The following is a 25,211-nucleotide window of genomic DNA, read 5'->3' on the forward strand; positions in this document are numbered from 1 at the left end:
TAATGATATATTTGCTTTTTTTGTTCACTCATAAAGAAAAACATTTACCCTCAATGTGTCTCCATTAAACAATCATTACATTCTGAGCAATTTAGTCTGCACAGCTCACCGGCTCGACGACGTTATTAAATTACTCGTCTCATAATTAATTAAACAGTCGAGGATTGTTTGTTTCTTTCAGGGAGAACAAACTGGGGCTTGGACCTCATTAGATTTCTGCAAAGTTTCTCCCCATTAGACGTGTCTGTGTGTGCCTGTGTGTGTGCATGTGTGTGTATGTGTGTGTGTTGTGCAGCCTGACCTCCTCCTGCATGCCACACTCCAGCAGCATGGTGACACAGGCCTCGATGGGGAAGGCAATATCTCTCCCGCTGAGCGCTAAGTGCTCCTCTAATGGCTTCCCGTAGCACGGCTTCTCCACCCAGGTCTCTGTAACACACACACACACACACACACACACACACACACACACACACACACACACACACACACACACACACACACACACACACACACACATGCATGAAATACAGTAGCAGCTAAGGATGTTAAACGTTTCCTCTCCAACACGAACATTAAAAAAATTAATAAAAAAAATAACCAAGTGTTCTTTTGGCGGTTTAAAGGCACTTAAGGTATTAAAAAGTGCTTTAACTTACAAAAACAAACATATTGTATGACTAATAGTGTTAATAATATACTATATCACTCTCCCTGTTACCTTCAAAGTCAATTAGCACATCTCAACTTGAACTTTTATTCCAGACTCAAGGTCCAGATAATACAAAATACATGAAATAGAATAAAATACATGAAAGTACAATTCAAATACATATTGATAACATTTCTGGTCATGAAAGCTGGTGTCTGCAACAGTTGATTTTTAGTGTTGAAGCTGTAATTCAGTTAAATTTCAACATGCAGACTAACACACATGGCCGCTGCAGCTGAGTCTGAGAGCGATGTACGAAAAGGGAAAAAAAGAACCGAACGCATCAACGAAAACTCACCCTGATGAGCTTTGATCTGGGGCAACACGCTCTGCAGCAGCTCCAGCGACTTCCTGTGGTACTCCGCCTGGACTTCTATCAGCTGCATGGAGGAGAGGTCACAGAGGAGAGGTCACAGAGGAGAGGTCACATAGGAGAGGTCACAGAGGAGAGGTCACAGAGGAGAGGTCACAGAGGAGAGGTCACATAGGAGAGGTCACAGAGGAGAGGTCACAGAGGAGAGGTCACAGAGTTGTGACGGACAAGCGGAAAACATTTCTGCTTCTTTGCTAAAGTCTGCGGAGGAGACGCAGTACTTACCGTCTGGAAGTAGCTCGAATAGTCGATCTCTTTGGCCACAAAACTGTACATGTCTGCTGATAACTGATCCTGGAGGCGTTTAAAAAGAAACAACAACATATTAACAACAAAACAAAAAGGTAATAAAAACAAAATGTGTTGAAAACACCTTTTTAAAAGAGACAGTTTGACCTTTTGAGTTACACTGATGATGGCTGCGAGCTCTTGGGTTGGGCTTTTAAAGCCTTCATTAGTGCTATTAGTTATTAGCTGTGAGTTTCCAGCTGACAAAATGCCAGAGGAAAAGGTCAAAACTATTTATATTCTAAAAAAATAAAAAAAGATCTGCCAAATTTATAGAATATAGAACCAGAAAACAGCAGCAATTCCTCTAAATGTATTGTTTTACATTTAACTAAAACATGTTTAATCAGCATTCAGATGTGAAAGTAAATTACAAACAATATATTAGAAAGTGTGTATTTTTCGCAGAATATTTCAGATCTGAGAATATTAATACAATACCGTAAAAGTTGGGTTACAAGCCTCTCCTACCTTTGGTGGGTGTCCCCGCTGTAGCAAGCTAGCGCTGCTGGTAGCTCCCACCTTTAACAAGCTAGCGCTGCTGCTAGCTCCCACCTGTAACAAGCTAGCGCTGCTGGTAGCTCCCACCTGTCACAAGCTAGCGCTGCTGCTAGCTCCCAGCTGTAACAAGCTAGCGCTGCTGGTAGCTCCCCGCTAGCTGCTGCTGCCCGCGTCATCGCTGCCCGAGTCTGGCGTCGAGTCGGGGCTGGTCCCGCTACCTTCGGTGGTTGTCGGGGAGCTAGCGGAGAACTATCAGCAGCGTTAGCGGAGAGCTAGCAGCAGCGCTAGCTGGCTACAGCGGTGAGCTAGCAGGGCACCTACCGGATTTGAGGCGAGTGTACTATACTTAATTAACCTAGCACAGTGGGAATTACCAGTTGAGTTGAGTGACTGGGAGTAAAGCACACCACTGACCCTACAGATCTCCATGCGGTTGGCTGCCTCCTCCATCTCCTCCCGGTGGTGGTCGGCCTTGGCTCCGGATGGCTGCAGGTTGCTGGAGAGTCCGGAGGACTTGTTGGACTGATAAAACCTGCGAACACGACATTAACGTTGTTCAGTACTCATAACCGACTGTGAAAGTACATATAAAAACCCTGCTTTTTTCTATAGTGTTTTCTATAGAAGCCAAAAAATAAATAAATATTTTTAAAAAAAAGTCATTTTGACAAAAAAAACATGACCAAAAAAACTAATTTCGACTTTTTTTTTTGTCAATGTTTTATTTCATAATGACTTTTTTTTGGCTGAAATAACTTTTTTTCATAATTATGACTTTTTTTGTCATAATTATGTACCTCTGAGATGTACAGTAAAAAGTACACTATGTCCTTCTGAGATGTAGTACAATAAAAAGTACAATATGTACCTCTGAGATGAGGCGCAGAAGGATTATAAAGTACCAGAAAATGAAAATACTCAAGTAAAATACAAGTACCTTGAACTTATCCTAAAGGAAACTAAACCAAGACATTTTATTTGCTTTCCTCATCCTCATCTTCATCTCTAACTCGAGCCATCGTCCTCCCTCTCTGTCTGAGTCTCCGGCTGCAGATAATGTGCCGCTCTGCCAGAGGAGCTCAGCAGGAAGATGGAAAAAAAAAAAAACCTCTCTCAGATTTGGGTCACTAAAAAAAACACACACAACCCGACTGACTGAGCTGCAGTGAAGGAAAATCTCATTTCTCTGTGCGCCGCTGCTCAGAGCCGGTTCCCCAAGAGGAGCGTGAGTCAGCACAGAGCCGGTTCTGATTGGACGGGAGAGAAACCAGCACCGGCGAGACAATTCAAGAGGTTTTCACGCGTCTGAAGTTTAAATAAATAAAGTATTCAACATTAAAAGATGGGGAAAGTTTGGCGGCTTTGAAGCCAGACTGTCTGCTTGTAATTGAATATATTACATATTTTGGGTTACAACAATAAAAAAAACGGCTCACACATTGCCGACTCACCGCGTGCGAGCAGAGTCCATGTCCAGGACCAGCTTCGCTAGATGCTTCCTCTGCTTCTGGATGTTTGGGATCTCCACCTGAGACGACAGAGGAGAGGCCATCTTTGTTTGGTTGAGTCATATTTAAAGAGTCATTAAAAGGTAAAGTACGGTCAAGATTTGTCCCATGAAGATTAGCTCATTTAAAAAGGTACAGTACGTAAAGGTTTGTCTCATTTAAAAGGTACAGTACGGTACAGGTGTGTCTCATGAAGAGTATCTAATTTAAAAGGTACAGCGTTTGTTGTGTACCTCTGCGAGGTCGTACAGCGGCTCCACCACGTCCCTCTCGATGGTGAGCTCGAACAGCATGAGCTCGTGAGCCAGCTTGTCCTGCGTGTCGCCGCACAGCTTCAGCATCTTCCTGCAGCGGACAGCAGGAAACACACCAGAGGACAGTCAGAGCTGGCGGCGTGCAAGGTGTGTGTTTGTGTGCACGTGTCTGTGTGTGTCTGTGTGTGTTCGACTCACCCGAGTAGAGACTCGTCCCCGAGCACCACCGCCCCCTCCACCATACATTGTGCTAGTGTTGTGAGAGGAAGCTTCTTCTGCACAAAAAGACACAAACACACACAGACGAGCGGTCGATGAGTCGCTCCGTTTGTCTCCACGTGTCGCTCAACCTCGGAGTGAAGCGGCCCGCACGCACACAAACGCACACGAATGCACACAAACCTGCAGGAAACATCCATCCTTTTATTCGCTCAAACAGTTTGATTTCATGGATTTGCTCGCTTGTTAATTGTGATGAAGGAGCTACTTTGTAACGAAGTGCCAGCGTTCTGTCATCACATTTATGATTAAAGTTACTATGAGGAACTAGAGCCAGACCATCTTCTCCCTGGTGGCCTGGCTACTGATGGAGGTCTAGAGAGGACCAGGACTACACAGACTGGACCAGCTAGAAGTTCCTCACAGTAACTTAAAGTTTTGCTCTCATGTTTCCTTGCTAGCGATCGACATGACCGTGACAGTGCTGTCGGGGGTTTGATCCTCACCGAGGGCGACCTGACCGACTTCTTGTCCACGTCCAGGCCCTGCTGGCCCTGCAGGCAGGCCGTCAGCTTCTTGTGCGTGCTGTGGGAAACCTGCTTCACCAGCTCCAGCCGCTTCTCCACCTGACGCAGAGAGAGAGAGACCACACAGGACGGGAAGACACACACACACACACACACACACACACACACACACACACACAGCGGAGTCAACGAGCAGTGGCCGACTCCTGAACGACACCATCACCTGTCGCTCTCAAGCTCTCATCTCACTGTTAAAGCGACTCGGTGGAGCCGATAAGGCGGCATTCATCAGATCAGTCTCTCCCACACACACACACACACACACACACACACACAAAACATGCATGAAATACAGTAGCAGCTAAGAATGCTGGACGTTTCTCTCCAACACACAGACAAACATACACAGACAAACACACACACAGACAAACACACACTGTACCTGTAGTAGGTCGTCACTTAACACTTCAGTTTTTTCAGCCCTGGAAGAGAAGAAGGAGACTATTAGCATGGACGAATTACACAACTCCAACACACACATACACACGCACACACAAACAGTTGTGAAGCCTGGAGCTAAAGTGTTATCTTTTTATCTGCTTAAGCTAATAAAGAGGAAAACTGAATGAAATCCAACATAAAAGTTGAAGGAAAAAGTTAAAATGTATGTACAGAAACAATTTAAAACATTCCTTAAGGAGAATCCCTGTTAATTAAATTAATCAATAAACAGATGAAACAAATACATGACATTTATTTAAAAAAACAGTAAACTTTGGTTGTTTAACACACAAATAACGTTATTGGAGTTCACATCATACAATATGAGACAAATACAATAGCAAACAAAATAGATTAATAGATTCAATCCATAAACGTTCCTTAACGGTTCTCATGTGACTCCCCGACGTTTCCCTTTGGGGCAAGTTTGTCGAAATGAAATTGACTTGAGTTTCCAGCTACAAGTGTTTCCCGGAGTTTAAACGCCTCCACAGGCCGACAATTAAAGCTCAGAGAGACGCCGCTAACCGCTCCACATGAGAGAAACTCTCCTGTAGAGACGCAGTGATGTGATAACTGCACTGTAATCACATTTCCGCGACTCTGCATTGAAGGAAAATATGTGAAAACGCTTGTTGAGTCGCTCTGTTAGCCTCAGCGGCCCGTTGAGCTACATGCTAACGTCAGCCATGCTAACGTCAGTCAAGCTAACGTCAGTCATGCTAACGTCAGTCAAGCTAACGTCAGTCATGCTAACGTCAGTCAAGCTAACGTCAGTCATGCTAACAAGCTAAAGTTCCATGTTCAGCATTTCTGCTGCTCGTCGCTCAAACGGGAGGAAATGCATTAAAAAGGTGCACTTGTCAGGGACTATTTTCAGAGGCGGATTAATCCACATTTTAAATTAAATCAAATTATCTTTTTTTAGTCCTACAGATGGTGTAATTTGCAGGATTACTGCAGCACAGTGAGAGACAAATACTAGACAAGGAGAGAGGGAGGAGAAGAGAGAAAGTGGGATGAGAGGGGAGCAAAAAACAACAGATATTAAAATATAAGCTATGAACAATAGAATAATAAATAATACTGACACTATTGCAAAGAAGACCACAATAGCAATACGAGTAAGCCAAATAATAAAATAAAATATATAAAAAAGACTAACTACAAGAGTACCAATATAAAGTGTAGAAGAAGAAGTGATGCTAATGTCATGTCAAAGTCATCAGGATTCATCCTCTGGGGATCATGAACGTCTCAGATTACACAACATTGATCAACAGCTGTTGAGTTCAGGCCCAACCAAAGTGGTGGAGCGACATCAGAACACCTGTAGAGGTGTGTTGGGTCGATAGAAGGGATTGAATCACGTGTGTGTGTGTGTGTGTGTGTGTGTGTGTGTGTGTGTGTGTGTGTGTGTGTGTTTGTGTGTGTGTGTGTGTTCGTCTCTGCATGTTGATTTAACCTCATTTATTTCTGACACACTTTACTTTTTCTCTGAGGTTTAAAGGAAATCACTGATCTCTCTTTATCTATCCACACACTCTAACACACTCACACACACACACACACACACACACACACACACGCACACACACACACACACACACACAAGCACTAATGAGCAGGTTTAGCAGCTTGTCAACAGCAGCAGAAAATGTTGAAGACAACACAAACACACAAGTCATTCAAAAATGCTCACAATGCAGAAGACAGTTTCTCATTTTCTTTCCTCCGTGACAGCTGTTTAGATTGCATACACACACACACACACACACACACACACACACACACACACACACGTCGCAGTATGATAAAAACAAGTCAAAACAAGCTGCAGTCAGCTGCTGAAGTGCTTTTTAATTTATTTCCGGCGATTATTTGCCGACTTCTTCTCGACCTCACAGTCACGTATGTATTACATCTGCATGTGTAGTGCACGTGTAGTGCACGGACAAAGTGCAGGACAGCAGAGGATTCAAACGCGTGGAGTTTGAACTGCCATGTCCTCGATTACCAGCAGGAGGCAAGAGTCGATAACACTCTGACCGCCGTCTCCCCAAAGGGAAGTGAACGTGATCCTGAGCGCCGCGGAGCTGCAGCAGAATGCACCTGCAGTGCTGCTGGAGTGAACAAAACGTCACACAAAACTGCTGAACACTGGACAAAGTGTGAATTCAGGGAATACCAGAGGTTGAGAGAACGTATTGACACACAGGGCGCCATGTTCTGATGCAAAAAAAGAGACATTTTGAGTGAGAAGTTGGCTTTTTAAAAAGTAAATACATCAAACTAAAGGCTTTTAATGCAGCTTTTTATTCCTCCAAGCTGCCTTAAAAATGTTCCTTTAAATGTTTCTTTCCTGCAGCGTCTCTGCATATCTGCACGTGAAAGGAGGGAAGAGGAGGTCAGCTGTTGGCGTCGTGGCGCTGACGTCTTCCCACTCGGGGGATTCGGTTCTGGTAACGCAGCGTGACGGGAGGTCACAGCTGAGGAAGGGAGAGGCCCGACCGCACATGGCTCATGTTTTGGGAAGAAGAAAAGAAGATTGGAGTCTGGCAGGACACTGAACCACTGAGTGGTCGCCTCTGCCTCAGAAAACAGGGTAAAAAAGGCTTTTAGTTTGAAGGCCAGGCCTCTTTCCCACATGCTCCTCTCTCTCTCTTTTGCTCTCGCTCTCTCTCTGCGGCCTTTTTTGTTAATTGTCTGACACATCAAGGGCGCCACGGCGTCCAGAATCAAAGCCTCGGCAGCAGAGTCAGGGCTTTGCTGCAGCATCAGCTTCTGTCGTCAGAGCCGGGATTCCCACTGGCCTGGAGGAGGGAGGAAGGAGGAGGGAGGAGAGGAGGGAGGAAGGAGGGATGAAGCACACAGAAGCGGCAGGCGGAGACGGGGGGAAGACAATAGAAGAGGATAATAGACGCGTAAAAAGGGGTTTTAATGTGATAAATCCTTTGAGAGAGTCAGAAGAAGTGAGAATACAGACGTCGCTCTTGTAAAATGACTCAGCGCTCGTTTGCTTTCCCTCCTCGGGACAAACGCTTTGGCAAAATACCAGAAACATAAAGGAAAGGTTCAAAGACGACTTCCTCATTTTAAAGAAACCAATGCACCAAAGACCAGCAGAGGATCTACTGTCATGTAGTACTGTCATGTACTACTGTCATCTACTGTCATGTACTACTGTCATGTAGTACTGTCATGTACTACTGTCATGTAGTACTGTCATGTAGTACTGTCATTTACTGTCATGTAGTACTGTCATGTACTACTGTCATGTACTACTGTCATCTACTGTCATGTGGTACTGTCATGTATTACTGTCATGTACTACTGTCATGTAGTACTATCATCTACTGTCATGTACTACTGTCATGTACTGTCATGTACTACTGTCATGTACTACTGTCATGTAGTATTGTCATATACTACTGTCATGTAATGTACTACTGTCATGTACTACTCTCATGTATTCGTGTCATGTACTTGTGTCATGTACTACTGTCATGTACTACTGTCATCTACTACTGTGATGTAGTACTGTCATGTACTACTGTCATGTAATGTACTACTGTCATGTACTACTGTCATGTACTTGTGTCATGTACTCGTGTCATGTTCTACTGTCATGTACTACTGTCATGTACTTCTGTCATCTACTGTCATGTACTACTGTGATGTAGTACTGTCATGAACTACTGTCATAAACTACTGTCATTTACTCGTCATGTACTTGTGTCATCTACTCATATCATGTACTTGTATCATGTACTTGTGTCATGTACTTGTGTCATGTACTTGTATCATGTACTTGTGTCATGTACTTGTGTCATGTACTACTGTCATGTACTACTGTCATGTACTACTGTCATGTACTCATGCGTGACTTTAAAAGGTGAATTCAAGAAAAGATGTAAAATAGAGAACATGACCTCAGACCTCAGAGGGTGAAACAAGAAGTAGTCGCGTGACGTTTGCAGCTACATTTACAACAGAATATGACATCAAACATGGAGGACAACAGCACTGAGACGAGTGGAACGTGAAGGACACGCTGCTGTTCCAGAAGGAACGAGCGCCGCGGTGACGGACGCCGCCTGAACACCACGCGTGACGCGTCGTCGTCTTCACAACACAAACGGCTCTCTGCTCAAACCATCATCTCTGCCGGCGGCCGATCGATTCGAGGCGTTTGTGAGGAGGAGCAGCCGGAGGCGGCGTGTCTGTCTGCGCTGTGTGTTCGTCACACGTCTGCAGAGCGTCTGCAACACAGAAGCCGGAGCGCCGGCACGATGAGGAGGTTTGGATCTGATGCATGAAATATGTAATCCAGTCCTTCTGGAGGAGGCGGATCAGTACATGATGAGGGAGGAGGAAGAGGAGGAAGGGGGGGTTCAAGGACAGAAAGATCCCCGAGGAGAAATGTTCCAGGTGAAGTCAGATTACCCAGCATGCTCCTCTCCCACCGCGAACTGGAGGGAGGAGGGGAGGTTGTGGTTGCCATGGCAGCATGTGTTGCAGGGAGAGGATGGATGGATCAAACGCAGAGAGAAGGATGAAGGAGGGAGGGAAGGATGAAGGAGGGAGGGAAGGATGAAGGAGGGAAGGAAGGATGAAGAGGAGTGAGGAGTCGGTCCTCGGCAAAACGAGGCGCCCCCGAGGCGCCACGCCGGAGGCCGAGCTTTTCATTTGTCACGGCGGCAGAAGAGGAGATCTGTGTCTTCTGTTTGCCTTCACGCACACACACACACACACACACACACACACACACACACAGGCGTCTTCTTCTGCTTTCAAGGTCATGCGCCAGCGGCTGCAAGGAGAAATCCTCGAGCATCTTCTGGACGAGCTCTCGTCTCAGAAGAAGAGCGTGAGTCTCTGCTCGTCGTGAAGATCTCAAGTGTTTTGTTTCTTTGCCTTTTCGCACATGAAAGACATCAAATGTATTTTTTCAACCATCTTTTATTCATGGATTGTTTCTATTTTGAGCAGTTTGATCAAAACCCTGAATATGAAACGCGGCGCAGGACGAGCGGTTCTAAATGAGCAGAGCTCACTTTGTATCTCTGCGTCAGCTGGAGACGGGAGGCGGTTAGCTTAGCTTAGCATAGAGACTGGAATCAAGGGGAAACAGCTAGCCTGCAGGTTTACATCTGTATAGAATAGATATTGCTAATGCGATTTAAATAATGTCAAAACAAAATAAACAAATCACCCTTAAAATAGGCTTCTGTCTGCGCTTTTATTGTGAAAGGTCAGTATTCGCTGCTAACACGTTGTTTTTATGCAAACTCGGTTGTAAATGGAGAATTTTAAGTGACAATAAGTTAACAGAAGTTAAACTTTGTAGGTGAAATCAAGTCAAATCACTGGAATTTTGTTTTTACCTGAAAACGTTGAGTTTTCTCAACTTCTTTTTTTCAGTGCTGATTACTTTTTACAAGTTTCAGTTTTATTTACTCTCCTTTAGTTTCCTCTTTCCTAAGTTTACAGAACTGTGAACCACAGACGGCCACGCTTTCCGGGTAAAGTTCAGCTTCTTCTTCTCAGAGTTCTGAGCGTCTTTGAGGTGAAGGTGAATCTCCGGCTCGCCCTCCTGCGGGGGATTCACTTTTTCTTTATTTTTCGGGGGCTTTGCTGTGTTTTGTCGCTCCGGCTGAATCCAGAATGAGTCCGGACGTTTCATTGTATGGAGCCGAGGGGAGAAGCCGTGGGATTTGTGAAGCGTTCCTCCAGAGAGAGAGAGAGAGAGAGACTCGTTTGTCCGTGAGCAGCATGTTGATGCTCTGAGCCGATGTGTTGTTGTTGTCTTGTTGTCTAGTTGAAGCTGCTCGCCAGCAGCCGGTCCGGTGTGAACGGCACGAGGCTGAACGCCGGCGAGCGACTCAGGAAAACATCCGTTTCCTTACGAGCAGATTGTTGAGACGCAGCTGAATGTTTAGTTTCTGAAGTACATATAATTTGTAATAAAGGTTCTGCTCCTTCGACTCGTCCCTCTTTCTCTCTCATCATGTGCTGAAGCTCAGTCATCCACTCTGAGATTATATTAGATTATATCTTCCTTTATTCGTGTGGAAGTTTACAGGATTACAGCAGCGAGCGGGGAAAGTGCACACAGGAGACGTAAAAAAAAAAAAAGTTACCTTGAATTTCCCTTTTGGGGATCAATAAAGTATTTATCTATCTATCTATCTAAAAATACCAAGTAAAATGTATGAAGAGTAAAACATAAAAAACAGTTAAAAATATGATATATACTGACAGAATACATAGAACTATTATTCACAGCATGTTCACGATTTATTTCTGTTTGAAATTGTGCTTTTTATTGTGGAAATGTGTCTTTAATCGTGAAAAACAACCGCCATCACGCAACATGTTTTATAGAATAAAGAAAGTTTCCTTTAAAGTAATGTTTTATTATATTTTATAGTATATTTGATCTATGTTTTGAGTTTACTTGCATTATCTTTTTTTGTTTTTTCCATTTTGTTGCTGAAATGTAAATAAATAAACTTGGTTTGCCAAACGCAATGCATGCTGGGAAGTGAACAAGCAAACAATAGTCTGAAATAACTTAATTTAATTTCTAATCACACACTTTAAACGCTGATAATTAAAGTTTATATATCGTTGAACAACTTGTAATTATTATTATTATTATGAACGATATTAAACATCTGACTGATGAGGAAGACTCAGGATGAAGATCAGAGTCGAGTGTTTCCTTCAAAGACGACTTTCTACTCCGACTGAAACTTTAATGCTCGAGGTTTGACGGCATCAATATTTCAGTTCAGCTAAAAATACAGACGTAAGACAGAGGGGGGTCAGAGTACTGCGACAAATACTTCTGGTATCAGTAATACTTCTGGCACACTCGCACACACACACACACACACACACACACACACACACACACACACACACACACGCGACTACCAGCGTCTCCCTCGTGTCGACACGCGAGTCGACCTCCTGACTTTGTTTTTGTGTCTTTACAGCTGCTCTGATGAGGAGACCACACACACACACACACACACACACACACACACACACACACACACACACACACACAGGTAATAAAACAGACATTAACAGACAGATTAACTAATAATTAATCAACGTTAATAATAATAGTTTGAGGTCTATATGAGCGTCCTGCCTGCAGCTTCATTTAGATTTAAAGATCCCACGTTGGGCTAATTAGCTGCTAGCCGCTGCTTCAACGCACGCGGCCGTGTTAGCGCGTCCTGCAGAGAGAGAACTAAACATCTGGCGAACGCGGCGGCCATGTTTATCCTCTGGCTCCTCAACAGGAGGGTTGGCTCAGAGCCAGCGACTCAGCCGGCCTCACACATTTTGGCAAAATAATAAATAAGTAAGAACATCAAACTACATCAAAAATGACATCTGACGGCTGACATGTTTGGTGTGTTTCTGCATTTTATTACAAGCGATAGACAGGGAAGGCTTGACTTGGAACAGTGATGGCATATCTCTGTCGTCCAGATGTTCTTTTGGTCAAATATGCAACATGCCATTGCGGCAATTTGCATTTTGAGGATTATAATTATCATCATTTAAAACACAAACCCATGAATCTCATGAAAGCAGCAAATCTGTTGGAGGAAGAGCGACTTTTAAAACGGTGGAAAGTGGAAAGTAAATGAGAAAAACTGTTCTGCAGAAATACGTTAGTGTCCCTTTAAATAAATGTTACGGCAACCAGCTGCAGCGAAGCTTTAAATTGCAGATTGAGCAACAAACTTAAACAATATATATATATATAAAAATGTACATAATGTGTGTATGTATATAGACGTGACGAAGCTCTTCCTCTGCACAACGAGGCTCTTGTGAAAAGTCATGTGTGACTTCACAGAGACGCAGGAAGCCGTGAGACTGAAGGAGGAACCCGTAAAATCAAGAATCCGGAGAAGAAAAAAAAAGCATCTTGTGACCCAAAAGGATTCAGAGCGTCGTCTCTGCAAGTTACAGCGTTTCTATTTATAGCTCAGCGGTGAACGACACGGATACGTCTGTTTTCTGTTCGCTGGTGTCGTTTTACATTCGGCCTGTTTTACAGATCCTGATGGTTGAAGTCAGACTACTGAAGCTCTTCAGCACTCCTCTGGTTGTATAGAAGTCTATGCTTCATGTGTTAAAGCTGTATTCTCTCTCCTGACCACCAGGGGGCGACTCCTCTGGTTGTATAGAAGTCTATGCTTCATGTGTTAAAGCTGCATTCTCTCTCCTGACCACCAGGGGGCGACTCCTCTGGTTGTATAGAAGTCTATGCTTCATGTGTTAAAGCTGCATTCTCTCTCCTGACCACCAGGGGGCGACTCCTCTGGTTGTATAGAAGTCTATGCTTCATGTGTTAAAGCTGCATTCTCTCTCCTGACCACCAGGGGGCGACTCCTCTGGTTGTATAGAAGTCTATGCTTCATGTGTTAAAGCTGCGTTCTCTCTCCTGACCACCAGGGGGCGACTCCTCTGGTTGTATAGAAGTCTATGCTTCATGTGTTAAAGCTGCATTCTCTCTCCTGACCACCAGGGGGCAACTCCTCTGGTTGTATAGAAGTCTATGCTTCATGTGTTAAAGCTGCATTCTCTCTCCTGACCACCAGGGGGCGACTCCTCTGGTTGTATAGAAGTCTATGCTTCATGTTTTGAAGCTGTATTCTCTCTCCTGACCCCCAGGGGGTGACTCCTCTGGTTGTATAGAAGTCTATGCTTCATGTGTTGAAGCTGCATTCTCTCTCCTGACCACCAGGGGGCGACTCCTCTGGTTGTATAGAAGTCTATGCTTCATGTGTTAAAGCTGCATTCTCTCTCCTGACCACCAGGGGGCGACTCCTCTGGTTGTATAGAAGTCTATGCTTCATGTGTTAAAGCTGCATTCTCTCTCCTGACCACCAGGGGGCGACTCCTCTGGTTGTATAGAAGTCTATGCTTCATGTGTTAAAGCTGCGTTCTCTCTCCTGACCACCAGGGGGCGACTCCTCTGGTTGTATAGAAGTCTATGCTTCATGTGTTAAAGCTGCATTCTCTCTCCTGACCACCAGGGGGCAACTCCTCTGGTTGTATAGAAGTCTATGCTTCATGTGTTAAAGCTGCATTCTCTCTCCTGACCACCAGGGGGCGACTCCTCTGGTTGTATAGAAGTCTATGCTTCATGTTTTGAAGCTGTATTCTCTCTCCTGACCCCCAGGGGGTGACTCCTCTGGTTGTATAGAAGTCTATGCTTCATGTGTTGAAGCTGCATTCTCTCTCCTGACCACCAGGGGCGACTCCTCTGGTTGTATAGAAGTCTATGCTTCATGTGTTAAAGCTGCATTCTCTCTCCTGACCACCAGGGGGCGACTCCTCTGGTTGTATAGAAGTCTATGCTTCATGTGTTAAAGCTGCATTCTCTCTCCTGACCACCAGGGGGCGACTCCTCTGGTTGTATAGAAGTCTATGCTTCATGTGTTGAAGCTGCATTCTCTCTCCTGACCACCAGGGGGTGACTCCTCTGGTTGTATAGAAGTCTATGCTTCATGTGTTAAAGCTGCATTCTCTCTCCTGACCACTAGGGGGCGACTCCTCTGGTTGTATAGAAGTCTTTGCTTCATGATGACTTCATGTTAACTCACAGCAGTGAGTGTCAATAAACATCCAACTCTTCGTCCTCTTCTGTAAATGATGGCGGTCCTGGCATCAAATCAAAAATAGATCTTGACACACACACACACACACACACACACACACGCACACACACACACACACACACACACACACACACACACACACACACACACACCCAGCAGCTCCCATCTGATGCTGCTGACGTGTATAAAAGATGTCGTTCAGCCTCTGATGTTTCCTCCTCGTGTGCATCTGGCTAATAGTCGCCTCAGGAGATGCTCTGATGTCTGTCAGCCGAGACGCTCTGTTATGGAAACACACACACACACACACATATATATGTGTATTCATATACACACACAGAGACTCAGTGCTGTAAGTAACACACACACACACACACACCTAGAGACACACACACACACACACACACACACACACCTACACACACATACACACACACACACACCCAGGTGTGTTTCCAGTCAGGTTCGTCCTGTTCTTCCTGTTTAGAGGTGTAATTATGTTTAATAAATAAATATACCTGTGGGAATGTCTGTCCGTCTGGTGTTTCCTTCATTTAGTAATATTTTAATATTTAAATTGTGATATTACTCCGTTACTGTCACGCTTTTAACAAAAACAATTACACAAGTTGTTTGTTTTTTGTCTAGAGGTCGAGGAATACAGAAGGAAAGTAGATCCAGGCATCAGGATGTTACTTTAAAGCAGATATGTAACTGTATAGAAAGCATAATTAGCTTATATGAAGGTCATTTGTTATGTTTATGAGCAGGTAAAATAACATTAAATCCAAAGTTCTCCTCGTTTCCTTTCCTTGTGCACGACCACGAGCTGCACAAGTCAAACTAGTAGAATGTAAATTGTGACAAAAGACCTGAACATTATGACCAGTAATCATGTCGAATAAGATAATTAGTGAATATTGGGAGCAGCTGAAGTCAACAGCGTCTTCATCTCAGTGACCAGCGCTCGGCAGCAGGAGGTTCATAACTTTCCATCGCTGCAAACGACACGCGAACAATAAAGAAACTGGATTCATGGTCGTGAGAACTGCTGCAGACACACGGAGGGACGGCGCGTCTCTGTTCTGAGTCACAAGCCGACGGGCGCGGCCTCGCGTCCTGACGATGTGAGTTTAGAGTTTAGAGTTTATGAGGAAGTGACGACGAGAGACGACGGCCGGGCGGCATTCCTACGAGGGGAACGCGTCCTCACGTCCTGCTGCTGACGGAGACGAAGAGAAGACAGCGAGATGTGACGGCTACACATGAGAGTTCATTTAGAGTGAAACCATCAAGCAGAGTGCTCGAGGGCGGGGCTACCAGGTGATTGACATTCTCTCTCCTCTGGTTGTATAGAAGTCTATGCTTCATGTGTTAAAGCTGCATTCTCTCTCCTGACCACCAGGGGGCGACTCCTCTGGTTGTATAGAAGTCTATGCTTCATGTGTTAAAGCTGCATTCTCTCTCCTGACCACCAGGGGGCGACTCCTCTGGTTGTATAGAAGTCTATGCTTCATGTGTTAAAGTTGCGGGATGCTTTTGGGGGCGGGGCTCCCAGGTGATTGACAGGTCTCTACCAGAGACGTAGACCGCGTCTCTACGTCGCTCCTTCCTCAGTCCAAGTCTGGTCACTTCCTGTTCACTGGTTGCAAAAATCCAAAATGGCGGACTCTACAGCCTTCTACCTTCCACGTCGTGACCTTTAACCTGTTGCAGTCCTGAACGTGTAATCAAACTGCTGCTAAACACAGAAATATTGATTAAAACAAACTTATTATCAATATAAGAACTACTGACTGGAGGTTCAGATCAGATGTACACGAGACAGACTCCTCATCTGCTCTGGGTTCAGGCTGCGCGTTACGCTAAACCTTCACCGACGTTGAACTGCGAAACATTAGTGTTCATCGAGGCAATTAACGCTCCTGCATCTCGTTAACTAATGAGGCCGATCGCATCGTTAAACCCTGCAGGCGCCGCGAGCTTCACCTCCATGAAAAGAGCTCAACCTTCCTGTGCTCTCACTGTCGCAGGAGGTCTTTTTGCTTTCTTTCTTTCCAACACTAGGACACACACATACAAGCACAGCAGGAGTCTTTTCCTCCCTCTCTCCCTCTTTCTCTCTCTCTCTCTTTTGAGGAATCCCACAAAAGGCAGACATTCCTCTTGCTCCAAACAACTGCAGATGAAGCAACACCTCGCCTCCGGCTCTTCTGAGCTCCTCTGAGGGGTTTTCTTTTTGTTCCTTGGACCCGTTACTGTGAGCTACACCGACACACACGGCCTCTAATAAAGCAAAAGCCATTAAAACCAGACACAGAAAGTGAGAGAGAGAAAGAGAGAGAGAGGGATATTTATGGCGCTTCCCCGCAAGGCCTCGCTTCCTCGTTTGCGACCCACATTCCACGACGGTGAAATATTCATCGAACGCTATCGCGGCGGATCAGTACGGAGGCCAACGCCGGCAACGTCGAATATCTCACCGGCGAAACGACACAGAAGGCGACGTAGCACGAGCCAGAGAAAAGGACGTCAGAGAGGGAGGAAGAGAAGATGGAGAGAGCGAAAGAAACAAGAAACCCCAGCGCCGAGCTCCTGCTTTCAAAATGTCAGCTGTGATTTCATCAGGCGGCATGATGCTCTCCGACCGAGAGCCAGATGCCTTCAGAGAGGAGAGGCAGCGTAACCTGGTCCCCCTCATCTGTCTTCACACACACACACACACACACACACACACACACACACACACACACACACACACACACGCTAGTTAGTGGAGCTCCCGTTCCTGCGACTCAGCACAAAGTGCACAGCCGATGGGCGGAGAGGCAGAAGACTCTGCATCGCAATCTGGGGGAGGAAGACTGTGAAGACGAAGGCGGCAGAGAGAAGTCTGGCTGGCCGGCGTGCGCCGGGAGGAGCACCTGCTCAGGTGTTAGGGAGCATATGTTGCTCTCCTCAGCTACAAGTCATCCAGGGCGCTTCACGACGGGAGGATGAGATGAAAAAAAGAAAAGAAGAGGAGAGGCAGTGACGTACTAAACGACTGCATTCGCTGATGGGACTAAAGGAGGAAGGGTTAGCTCGTGGACGGATGATTGACGTCTATTTGTCCCCAGAGGATGAATCATTGTGACTTTAGTGACCCTAAGACTTTTAAATTCATCCAATACTTTAGTTTATGAGCAAACACTCTGGATTTATAGCTGCTAAACATCCTGATAGCGACGGCGTTGTGCGCATGTTAGCATTTAGCTCAAAGCACCACTGTGACAAAGTGCTGGACTCTGAAATCATCATATTAAAGTGGAAAAACGGGTAAAATATGCAGTTATGCTGCGGCATATGTGCTCATATTAATGAGCCAGTGATGTGATGTGAAGATTTCCCCCCGGATGGAGTGCTTTAACCAGCAATAAATGAGTTGACTTGTGTTGATATTGAGAGCAAAACTGTGAGCAAACCCACTGTTTAGTCACGCGTTGGGTAATTCCAGAGTAACAGGATCATGTTTGTGTCAACTGATGAATGTAAGTCCAATATTCTCTCTCTTTTAGCTCTGTTTTTGGTCTCCACCACCAAATATCTGTCCCGTTAGCTGCTAAATGCTACACTGTGTTCCCCAGTTAGCATGCGGTAAATGACTCCTCTTTACAACAACCACCTGCAGGATAATCTGCATGTTTTTTTATGTCCTAGTTTTGCTACAAAGCAAAAGTTTGGGAACACTTGCTGTCGGCAAAGATTAGTTTCTGTTAATCACAACTCAACTTCCTGTGCAGGAGCGCCCACGCCGCAGCGGAGGCCTCCATGTGCACGAAACAGGCAAAACCAAAACAAACGACATCGCAAGCTGTCGTCCTTCTTGTGCCGGAACAGAGAGAAATGTTCCTCCAACATTCAGTAAATCAAAAAGGGCATTTCATGAAACAGGACATGTGATGTTTGAGTCACGCAAACAGACTTCACTTCATAAGGATGCAAACGTTCCCAAAAGCTGAAGAGCCCGTTGCATTTATCCAACTGCAAAGAACTTAATATTCAGCTAAAAGCGATTGTTTATCGTCACCATGAACTGTGAACGCTTAACAATCTCAGCCGTGCGTTGAGAAGCAGATATAAATCTGATGTGCAGCAACCTTTTGTTGTCGTGAGTCACGGCAGTAATCACTATTTACAGCGTCACACGATGACATTTCCCCTGATTGGTGCTCAGCCTCCGTCGCCGTGTTTGAGCTCCGTCCTGCAGGAGGGGAAGCCTGCACGAGTGAGTCATCAGCTCCAACACGCCGTCCAGGACCAGCTTGTTTGCACCAATACACGCTCGAAAAGCAGTTATAAATATATATATAGAGATATATATAGATTGAAAGGGGCACGCCGCCCCACTCATGTAGAGCACCGAGTACAAATTGAGGTTCTTGTACATCTCACGCCGGTTCAGTTGATCATTAATTTAGTAAATTAACTAAGAGATTCAATGTAAATTTAAGTGTTATTCAAACACTAACTGCAACTTTAAATAAAATGTACTTTTGTTTAAATCCAGCATGTTTTTTGGGGAGAATATTGACTGTAAATGAACATCAAAATATTATGTTTTATCTCCCACGACCGTGAATAGCTTCTCTTTTCATCTGCCTGATTTGATGATTAAATATAAGATTTGAGACCACAAAGAAAGAGATTAAAGGCTGTTCTGTGCTCTTAAGTTACCTTTCTGCTGCAAAATAATGCAAGTTTGCAGGTCTGCTGGTAGAGATCAAGAGATGGAATAGACATACGAGACGTCACGTGATAAGACGAGTTAAGATCAGACGAGTTAAGATAAGATAAGATAAGATCTTGTATTCAAACATGTCTCCTGTGGATTTCTTCTGGAGCATGAACCGTGGAGACGGAGGATGAGAGACAACATCCTGCCTCGCTCGGCGTCGTAAACACCGACGCAGCCGGCAGGTAAACAAACCCACGAGCCGCTTCAGCTTCCAGCTCCTCAGAGCGGCGCTTCAGCGTCGGTGTTTCCTGGTTTCATCCAGCAGGAGTTCCTTTCCCACGACTCGGCTGCTGAGTCATGAAGCGCCGGCCAAACAAACACACACTCTGTGTTCGTGTCTGCACATCTGTGCAGGTTTAAACCACACAAAGCCGATTGCACAATGAGATGTTTTTAAAACCCCGTTTGGCTTTTTGTTTTGTTTCCTTCTGCACATTTCTGCAGGTTTCAGTTACTTTTAGATGCAATTTGAATGTGATTTCAATGCAATTGAATCATTTATGCACAAAAGCTAAAACTCACTGGGGACACTCACTGCATATCTTACCAGATTTTCATCCTGTATTTTACTCTTCTGGTAATATTAATCTTATTTTGTACTATCTTGTGATTCCTCATCTTAGGTAAAGATTGCATTGTTCTTTGAAGATTATTTTGATGAATGATTTCATATTTCGGTCTATTAAATGAGAGCAATCTGTTGTTTCTGGACTCTTAAAATATCTCATCTAACTCACTCATAGTGGCTCAATTTACATTGATGCAAAATAAGCAAATCCTCACATAAAATAAAATAAACATCAGCAATGATTTGTTGCATAGTTTCTTCCTGTATGAGTCCCATCTTGTGCCCTTTATTTGACCTTCAGGACCCTTAAAAACAATCTTCTCTCATCAGTTTCCAGCGCAGAGCCCCAAAAAATAAAAAGCCGCTCTCCCTCCGCAGTTAAACTAAACGACCGAGACGCCGAGTCGGATTAATTTCCTGGTCTCGGGGGGGAAGCAGGATGGAGGCTAACGGCGCCCCGCGGTGCGGCAGCTCGTTTCAGAGGCATCGCGTTATCGGCGGCGACATCATCACTAAGCCGACGGCTCTCAGAACAAAACCCGTTTCCCGGCCTGTGGGTTTACTGGCATGTTTTACAGATGTGTGATTCATGGCACTTTAACACACTTTAACACACTTTGACACACTTTAACACACTTTGACACACTTTAACACACTTCCCCTAAGAAACCTTAAGAGAGAATGCAGCTTTAACACATGAAGCATAGACTTCTATACAACCAGAGGAGTCGCCCCCTGGTGGTCAGGAGAGAGAATGCAGCTTTAACACATGAAGCATAGACTTCTATACAACCAGAGGAGTCGCCCCCTGGTGGTCAGGAGAGAGAATGTAGCTTTAACACATGAAGCATAGACTTCTATACAACCAGAGGAGTCGCCCCCTGGTGGTCAGGAGAGAGAATGCAGCTTTAACACATGAAGCATAGACTTCTATACAACCAGAGGAGTCGCCCCCTGGTGGTCAAGAGAGAGAATGCAGCTTTAACACATGAAGCATAGACTTCTATACAACCAGAGGAGTCGCCCTCTGGTGGTCAGGAGAGAGAATGCAGCTTTAACACATGAAGCATAGACTTCTATACAACCAGAGGAGTCGCCCCCTGGTGGTCAGGAGAGAGAACGCAGCTTTAACACATGAAGCATAGACTTCTATACAACCAGAGGAGTCGCCCCCTGGTGGTCAGGAGAGAGAATGCAGCTTTAACACATGAAGCATAGACTTCTATACAACCAGAGGAGTCGCCCCCTGGTGGTCAGGAGAGAGAATGCAGCTTTAACACATGAAGCATAGACTTCTATACAACCAGAGGAGTCGCCCCTTGGTGGTCAGGAGAGAGAATGCAGCTTTAACACATGAAGCATAGACTTCTATACAACCAGAGGAGTCGCCCCCTGGTGGTCAGGAGAGAGATCTTAATGAAAGAAGGAGTTAAAAGGTAAAGCTGATCGTGCAGATGAATCATAACTGTCGATGACCTCACTCGGCCTCCGTCATGATGACACTGGGTTGAACCACCTCGGGCGTGTTTACATCATCAGCTCATGCGGAGCCCTCAATAAAGGACTCGAGGCCACCGAGTCCTGAAACGAGGCCGAGGGCTCAGAGAGACACGACTCTGACGCCCGGCGGCTCCTCCTGACGCCCGGCGGCTCCTCCTGACGCCCGGCGGCTCGTCCTGACTGAACATTTATCTCCATGTCTCAGCAGCTGGACGCCGTTTAACAGACAAACAAGACGGCGCTCGCTCTGGGACTATTTTCAGCGGCGGATGAATCCACATTCGGTGCTCTCTAGTGAGAGTTTGTAGCAGGCAGCGGGACGGTGTGTGTGTGTGTGTGTGTGTGTGTGTGTGTGTGTGTGTGTGTGTGTGTGTGTGTGAGATGGAGTCAGAATAAACTGCAGTCCGTGTGTGTTCATGGTGATGAAGGATCAGTAATGTGTTTCTAATTTAGCTCTATGTGGCTCGGAGGACACACACACACACAACCACGTGTACACACACACACACACACACACACACACACACACACACACACGTACACACACATACAGACAAACACGCGCACACAACATACATAAAATACAGTAGCAGCTAAGGATGCTAAACGTTACTCTCCAACACAAACACACACATAGACAAACATGCACACACACAAACACACACACACACACACACACAGACAGAGACAAACATGCACACATACACGCACACAAAACCTGCCTAAAAGGATGCTAGACACTACTCTCCAAAACAAATACACACACACACATAGACAAACACACACGTAGACACACACACACACACACACAGACAAACAGACACACACACACACGTGAAGTTGCCCTCTTCACCCTCGTGGCCCTCGGCTCACACTGCGGCCGGTGAGGCCGTGACACCGACACCGGAGCGCCGAGGGTTTGACTTCCCATTAAAGTTTAAAAGACAGAGCGAGGAGACGAGGAGATAAGGGGACGAGGAGACGAGGGGACAAGGCGACAGGTAGAGTAGAAGGTAGCGCTATTAGAAGAGTTAGCTGTTCACTTCCTCAGACCTCCGTGTGTTGATGTCAGACTGACGGCCAAAAAGCAAAAGCATGCGTCGTGAGGTCTCGGTGACCTTTGACCTCCACATTCCAGTCCGTCCGTCCTTCAACACACATTCCCCTTTGGGGCGTTCATGAGAACGGGACAAACAAAACCCAAAACATCTGTTCGAGGCTTAAAAAAAAAACAGGAAGAAAAGTGTCTTTCCTTCAGGAATCGGCTCCAGCTGGATCTCAAACGTCATGATGTCATTCGTATGATATTCGCGGCGCTCGGCCTCCTTTCAATCATCTGCAGGATTGTTCTCTCGGGTTGATTGAAGTACTAAAAACCCTCAGAACATGAACACAATACTTGCCGCATCGCCGCAGGAGATCTCTGTGAAGACGAGCCGAGTCGGCGGGAAGACGAGAATCTTCCTCGTCGGGCCGGGAAACGACGTGGAGATAACGAGAGGCGGCTCGTAGGTTCAGACGACGGAAAGGGCTTCAGACAGACACGTGGGTTCCTCTGTGGGCAGAGGTAACGCAGCAAGGCGTGGGCAGCAACCTGAAGCGGTAATTGTTTTCATTTTGGCAATCGGTGTTAAAAGTACAATGATTTAACTTTTAGAACCCAGACGACTATCACTGGTTTGACCCTGAAACTACTTAAACACGTGATAACTCTCAGGCTCTGGGTTTATAGGGAGCGTCTTGTTGGTTCCTGTGATTTCTAAGAAGATTCATGAGCGACGCATTCGTGAGTATTTACACGAGATGTTTGATGACGCAGGAAAGTCACACCGCATGAGGAACATATGTGTTTTATGTCAAAGGGGTTTGGATTTAATAATCAGATTAAGTCTATGGCTCAGCGATGATTTAATAGGATAATTTATCTCATTATTCATCTTTCAATGGAATCGTATCGTGATGAAGAATTATTTGAAACACACTTAGATTTATTTTTTTTTAAGTACAAAGAGAAAATGAACTATTGTCTCAATTTGATCATTTGTGTGTGTGTGTGCACGTAAACATAAAAAGCTTTAAATATTCATTATTTTTCTATAATTTTACTTGAAGCATTTTGCACGAAAGTTCTAAATTAGGAGGAAAAAAACAACTGGACTTATAAAATGTACATTTAATGGTTTATCGTCAGACATCCGTTGTCGTGATGGAGGAGTTCGTCCATAACTCTCACGTGTGTGTGACCGACTCTTCTGGTTTTTAAAAGCACCTGCATGCACCTGTCCCAGTCTGCACTCCTACGGGGCCTCGATCCCGCGGCCTCGACCCCGCGGCCTCGACCCCGCGGCCTCGATCCCGCGGCCTCGACCCCGCGGCCTCGACCCCGCGGCCTCGCCAACAGACGACAGGACGATGACGCTCTGAACGAGGCTTCGGCGTGCAGTCGCTTGAGCGACGTTTCCAGAACAGGCTTCCCAATTACTGTCCATTACCACAGTGGAAATACTGCAGGAGCTCACAAACACACACACACACACACACACTCACACAAATTCCCCCCGTGTGATGTCATTTCCTGCTCAGGCTCTGAAGCGCTCAGTGTTTTTAATGGTCCTCAGAGGCTGAATGGTGTTTTTAAAGTGAGGTGGGACCAGTTACAGCTGAGCTAATGTTTCCAGGACAGCTGTGTGTTCGACACACACACACACACACACAGACACACACACACACAGGAAAAAGGTGGAGTGCGGTCGGGTGATGGGTTGAGTTACGTCAGCGACAACAGAACTGAGAGACCCTGGTTGTCGCGGTAACATGGGTGTGTCCCAGGCCGCCATGTTGTCAACACACAGACGTGTGGAGAGTTTTCATTTATGCACAATATTTGTCAAGTATGTCGACCCCTGAGTCCAGTTTAAGTGTTTTAAAGCTGCATTCTCTCTCCTGACCACCAGGGGCGACTCCTCTGGTTGTATAGAAGTCTATGCTTCATGTGTTAAAGCTGCATTCTCTCTCCTGACCACCAGGGGGCGACTCCTCTGGTTGTATAGAAGTCTATGCTTCATGTGTTAAAGCTGCATTCTCTCTCCTGACCACCAGGGGGCGACTCCTCTGGTTGTATAGAAGTCTATGCTTCATGTGTTAAAGCTGCATTCTCTCTCCTGACCACCAGGGGCGACTCCTCTGGTTGTATAGAAGTCTATGCTTCATGTGTTAAAGCTGCATTCTCTCTCCGGCCCCCAGGGGCCGACTCCTCTGGTTGTATAGAAGTCTATGCTTCATGTGTTAAAGCTGCATTCTCTCTCCTGATCACTAGGGGGGGGCTTTGGTTGTATAGAAGTCTATATAAATGACATAAAGCAGGGTACGCTTCTTTTTTAGAGAACAGTGACTTTATCTCTGGATATTTAAAGTTGAGGAATAACACTTTCAAGATGAAACGCCTCCCTCCTTCTACATTTTAGTGAGTAAACTGGCGGCTTGGAAACATCCCGTTGATGGATATTTTCTCAAACTTTTCTAAATAAGGAAAACTATTTTTCTGCGCTGTCAGTCTCGCAGCATCAGTAGTTGTGCATCTGTCTGCCGGCTCCTCGGCGGCTCAGCGACACCCCGAAGCGGCGCCTCCATCATCATCACACTCCAGTGACTTCAGTAACGCTCCACTGGCAGCGACGACTCCCTCAGCTCAGCCAACACTAACTCCCCGAAGAACGCTGACAGACAAGTCCAGAAAACATGTCAGTGATGCTTCTTTGCTTTTCTTGTTCAACCCAAATTCTAGTGCTCGTGATTCACACAGGATTAAAATCCCCATTATGTCATTA

The 25,211-nt window shown here is 45.5% G+C and overlaps 1 protein-coding gene across 7 annotated transcripts in view; it reads right to left on the reverse strand.

The window, feature by feature from the left end:
- LOC137789351 (rho GTPase-activating protein 44-like) overlaps positions 1 to 25,211 on the reverse strand; it is a 46,729-nt gene that overhangs the window by 14,931 nt on the left and 6,587 nt on the right. For 6 of the 7 annotated variants that reach the window (XM_068582833.1, XM_068582830.1, XM_068582832.1 and 3 more), the window contains exons 2-10: positions 4,825 to 4,864; positions 4,362 to 4,481; positions 3,835 to 3,911; positions 3,616 to 3,727; positions 3,326 to 3,402; positions 2,289 to 2,406; positions 1,311 to 1,379; positions 1,011 to 1,092; positions 302 to 429 (exon numbers count right to left, since the gene is read on the reverse strand). In XM_068582833.1, the coding sequence (XP_068438934.1) occupies positions 302 to 429; positions 1,011 to 1,092; positions 1,311 to 1,379; positions 2,289 to 2,406; positions 3,326 to 3,402; positions 3,616 to 3,727; positions 3,835 to 3,911; positions 4,362 to 4,481; positions 4,825 to 4,864 (823 nt within the window). The remainder of the gene's footprint in view (positions 1 to 301; positions 430 to 1,010; positions 1,093 to 1,310; positions 1,380 to 2,288; positions 2,407 to 3,325; positions 3,403 to 3,615; positions 3,728 to 3,834; positions 3,912 to 4,361; positions 4,482 to 4,824; positions 4,865 to 25,211) is intronic. The other variant, XM_068582829.1, reaches the window with a different exon arrangement.

Source organism: Clinocottus analis, unplaced genomic scaffold, assembly GCF_023055335.1.
Source record: "Clinocottus analis isolate CAN_PGR_092001 unplaced genomic scaffold, fCliAna1.0.p SCAF_19, whole genome shotgun sequence".
Classification (NCBI taxonomy): Eukaryota; Metazoa; Chordata; class Actinopteri; order Perciformes; family Cottidae; genus Clinocottus; species Clinocottus analis.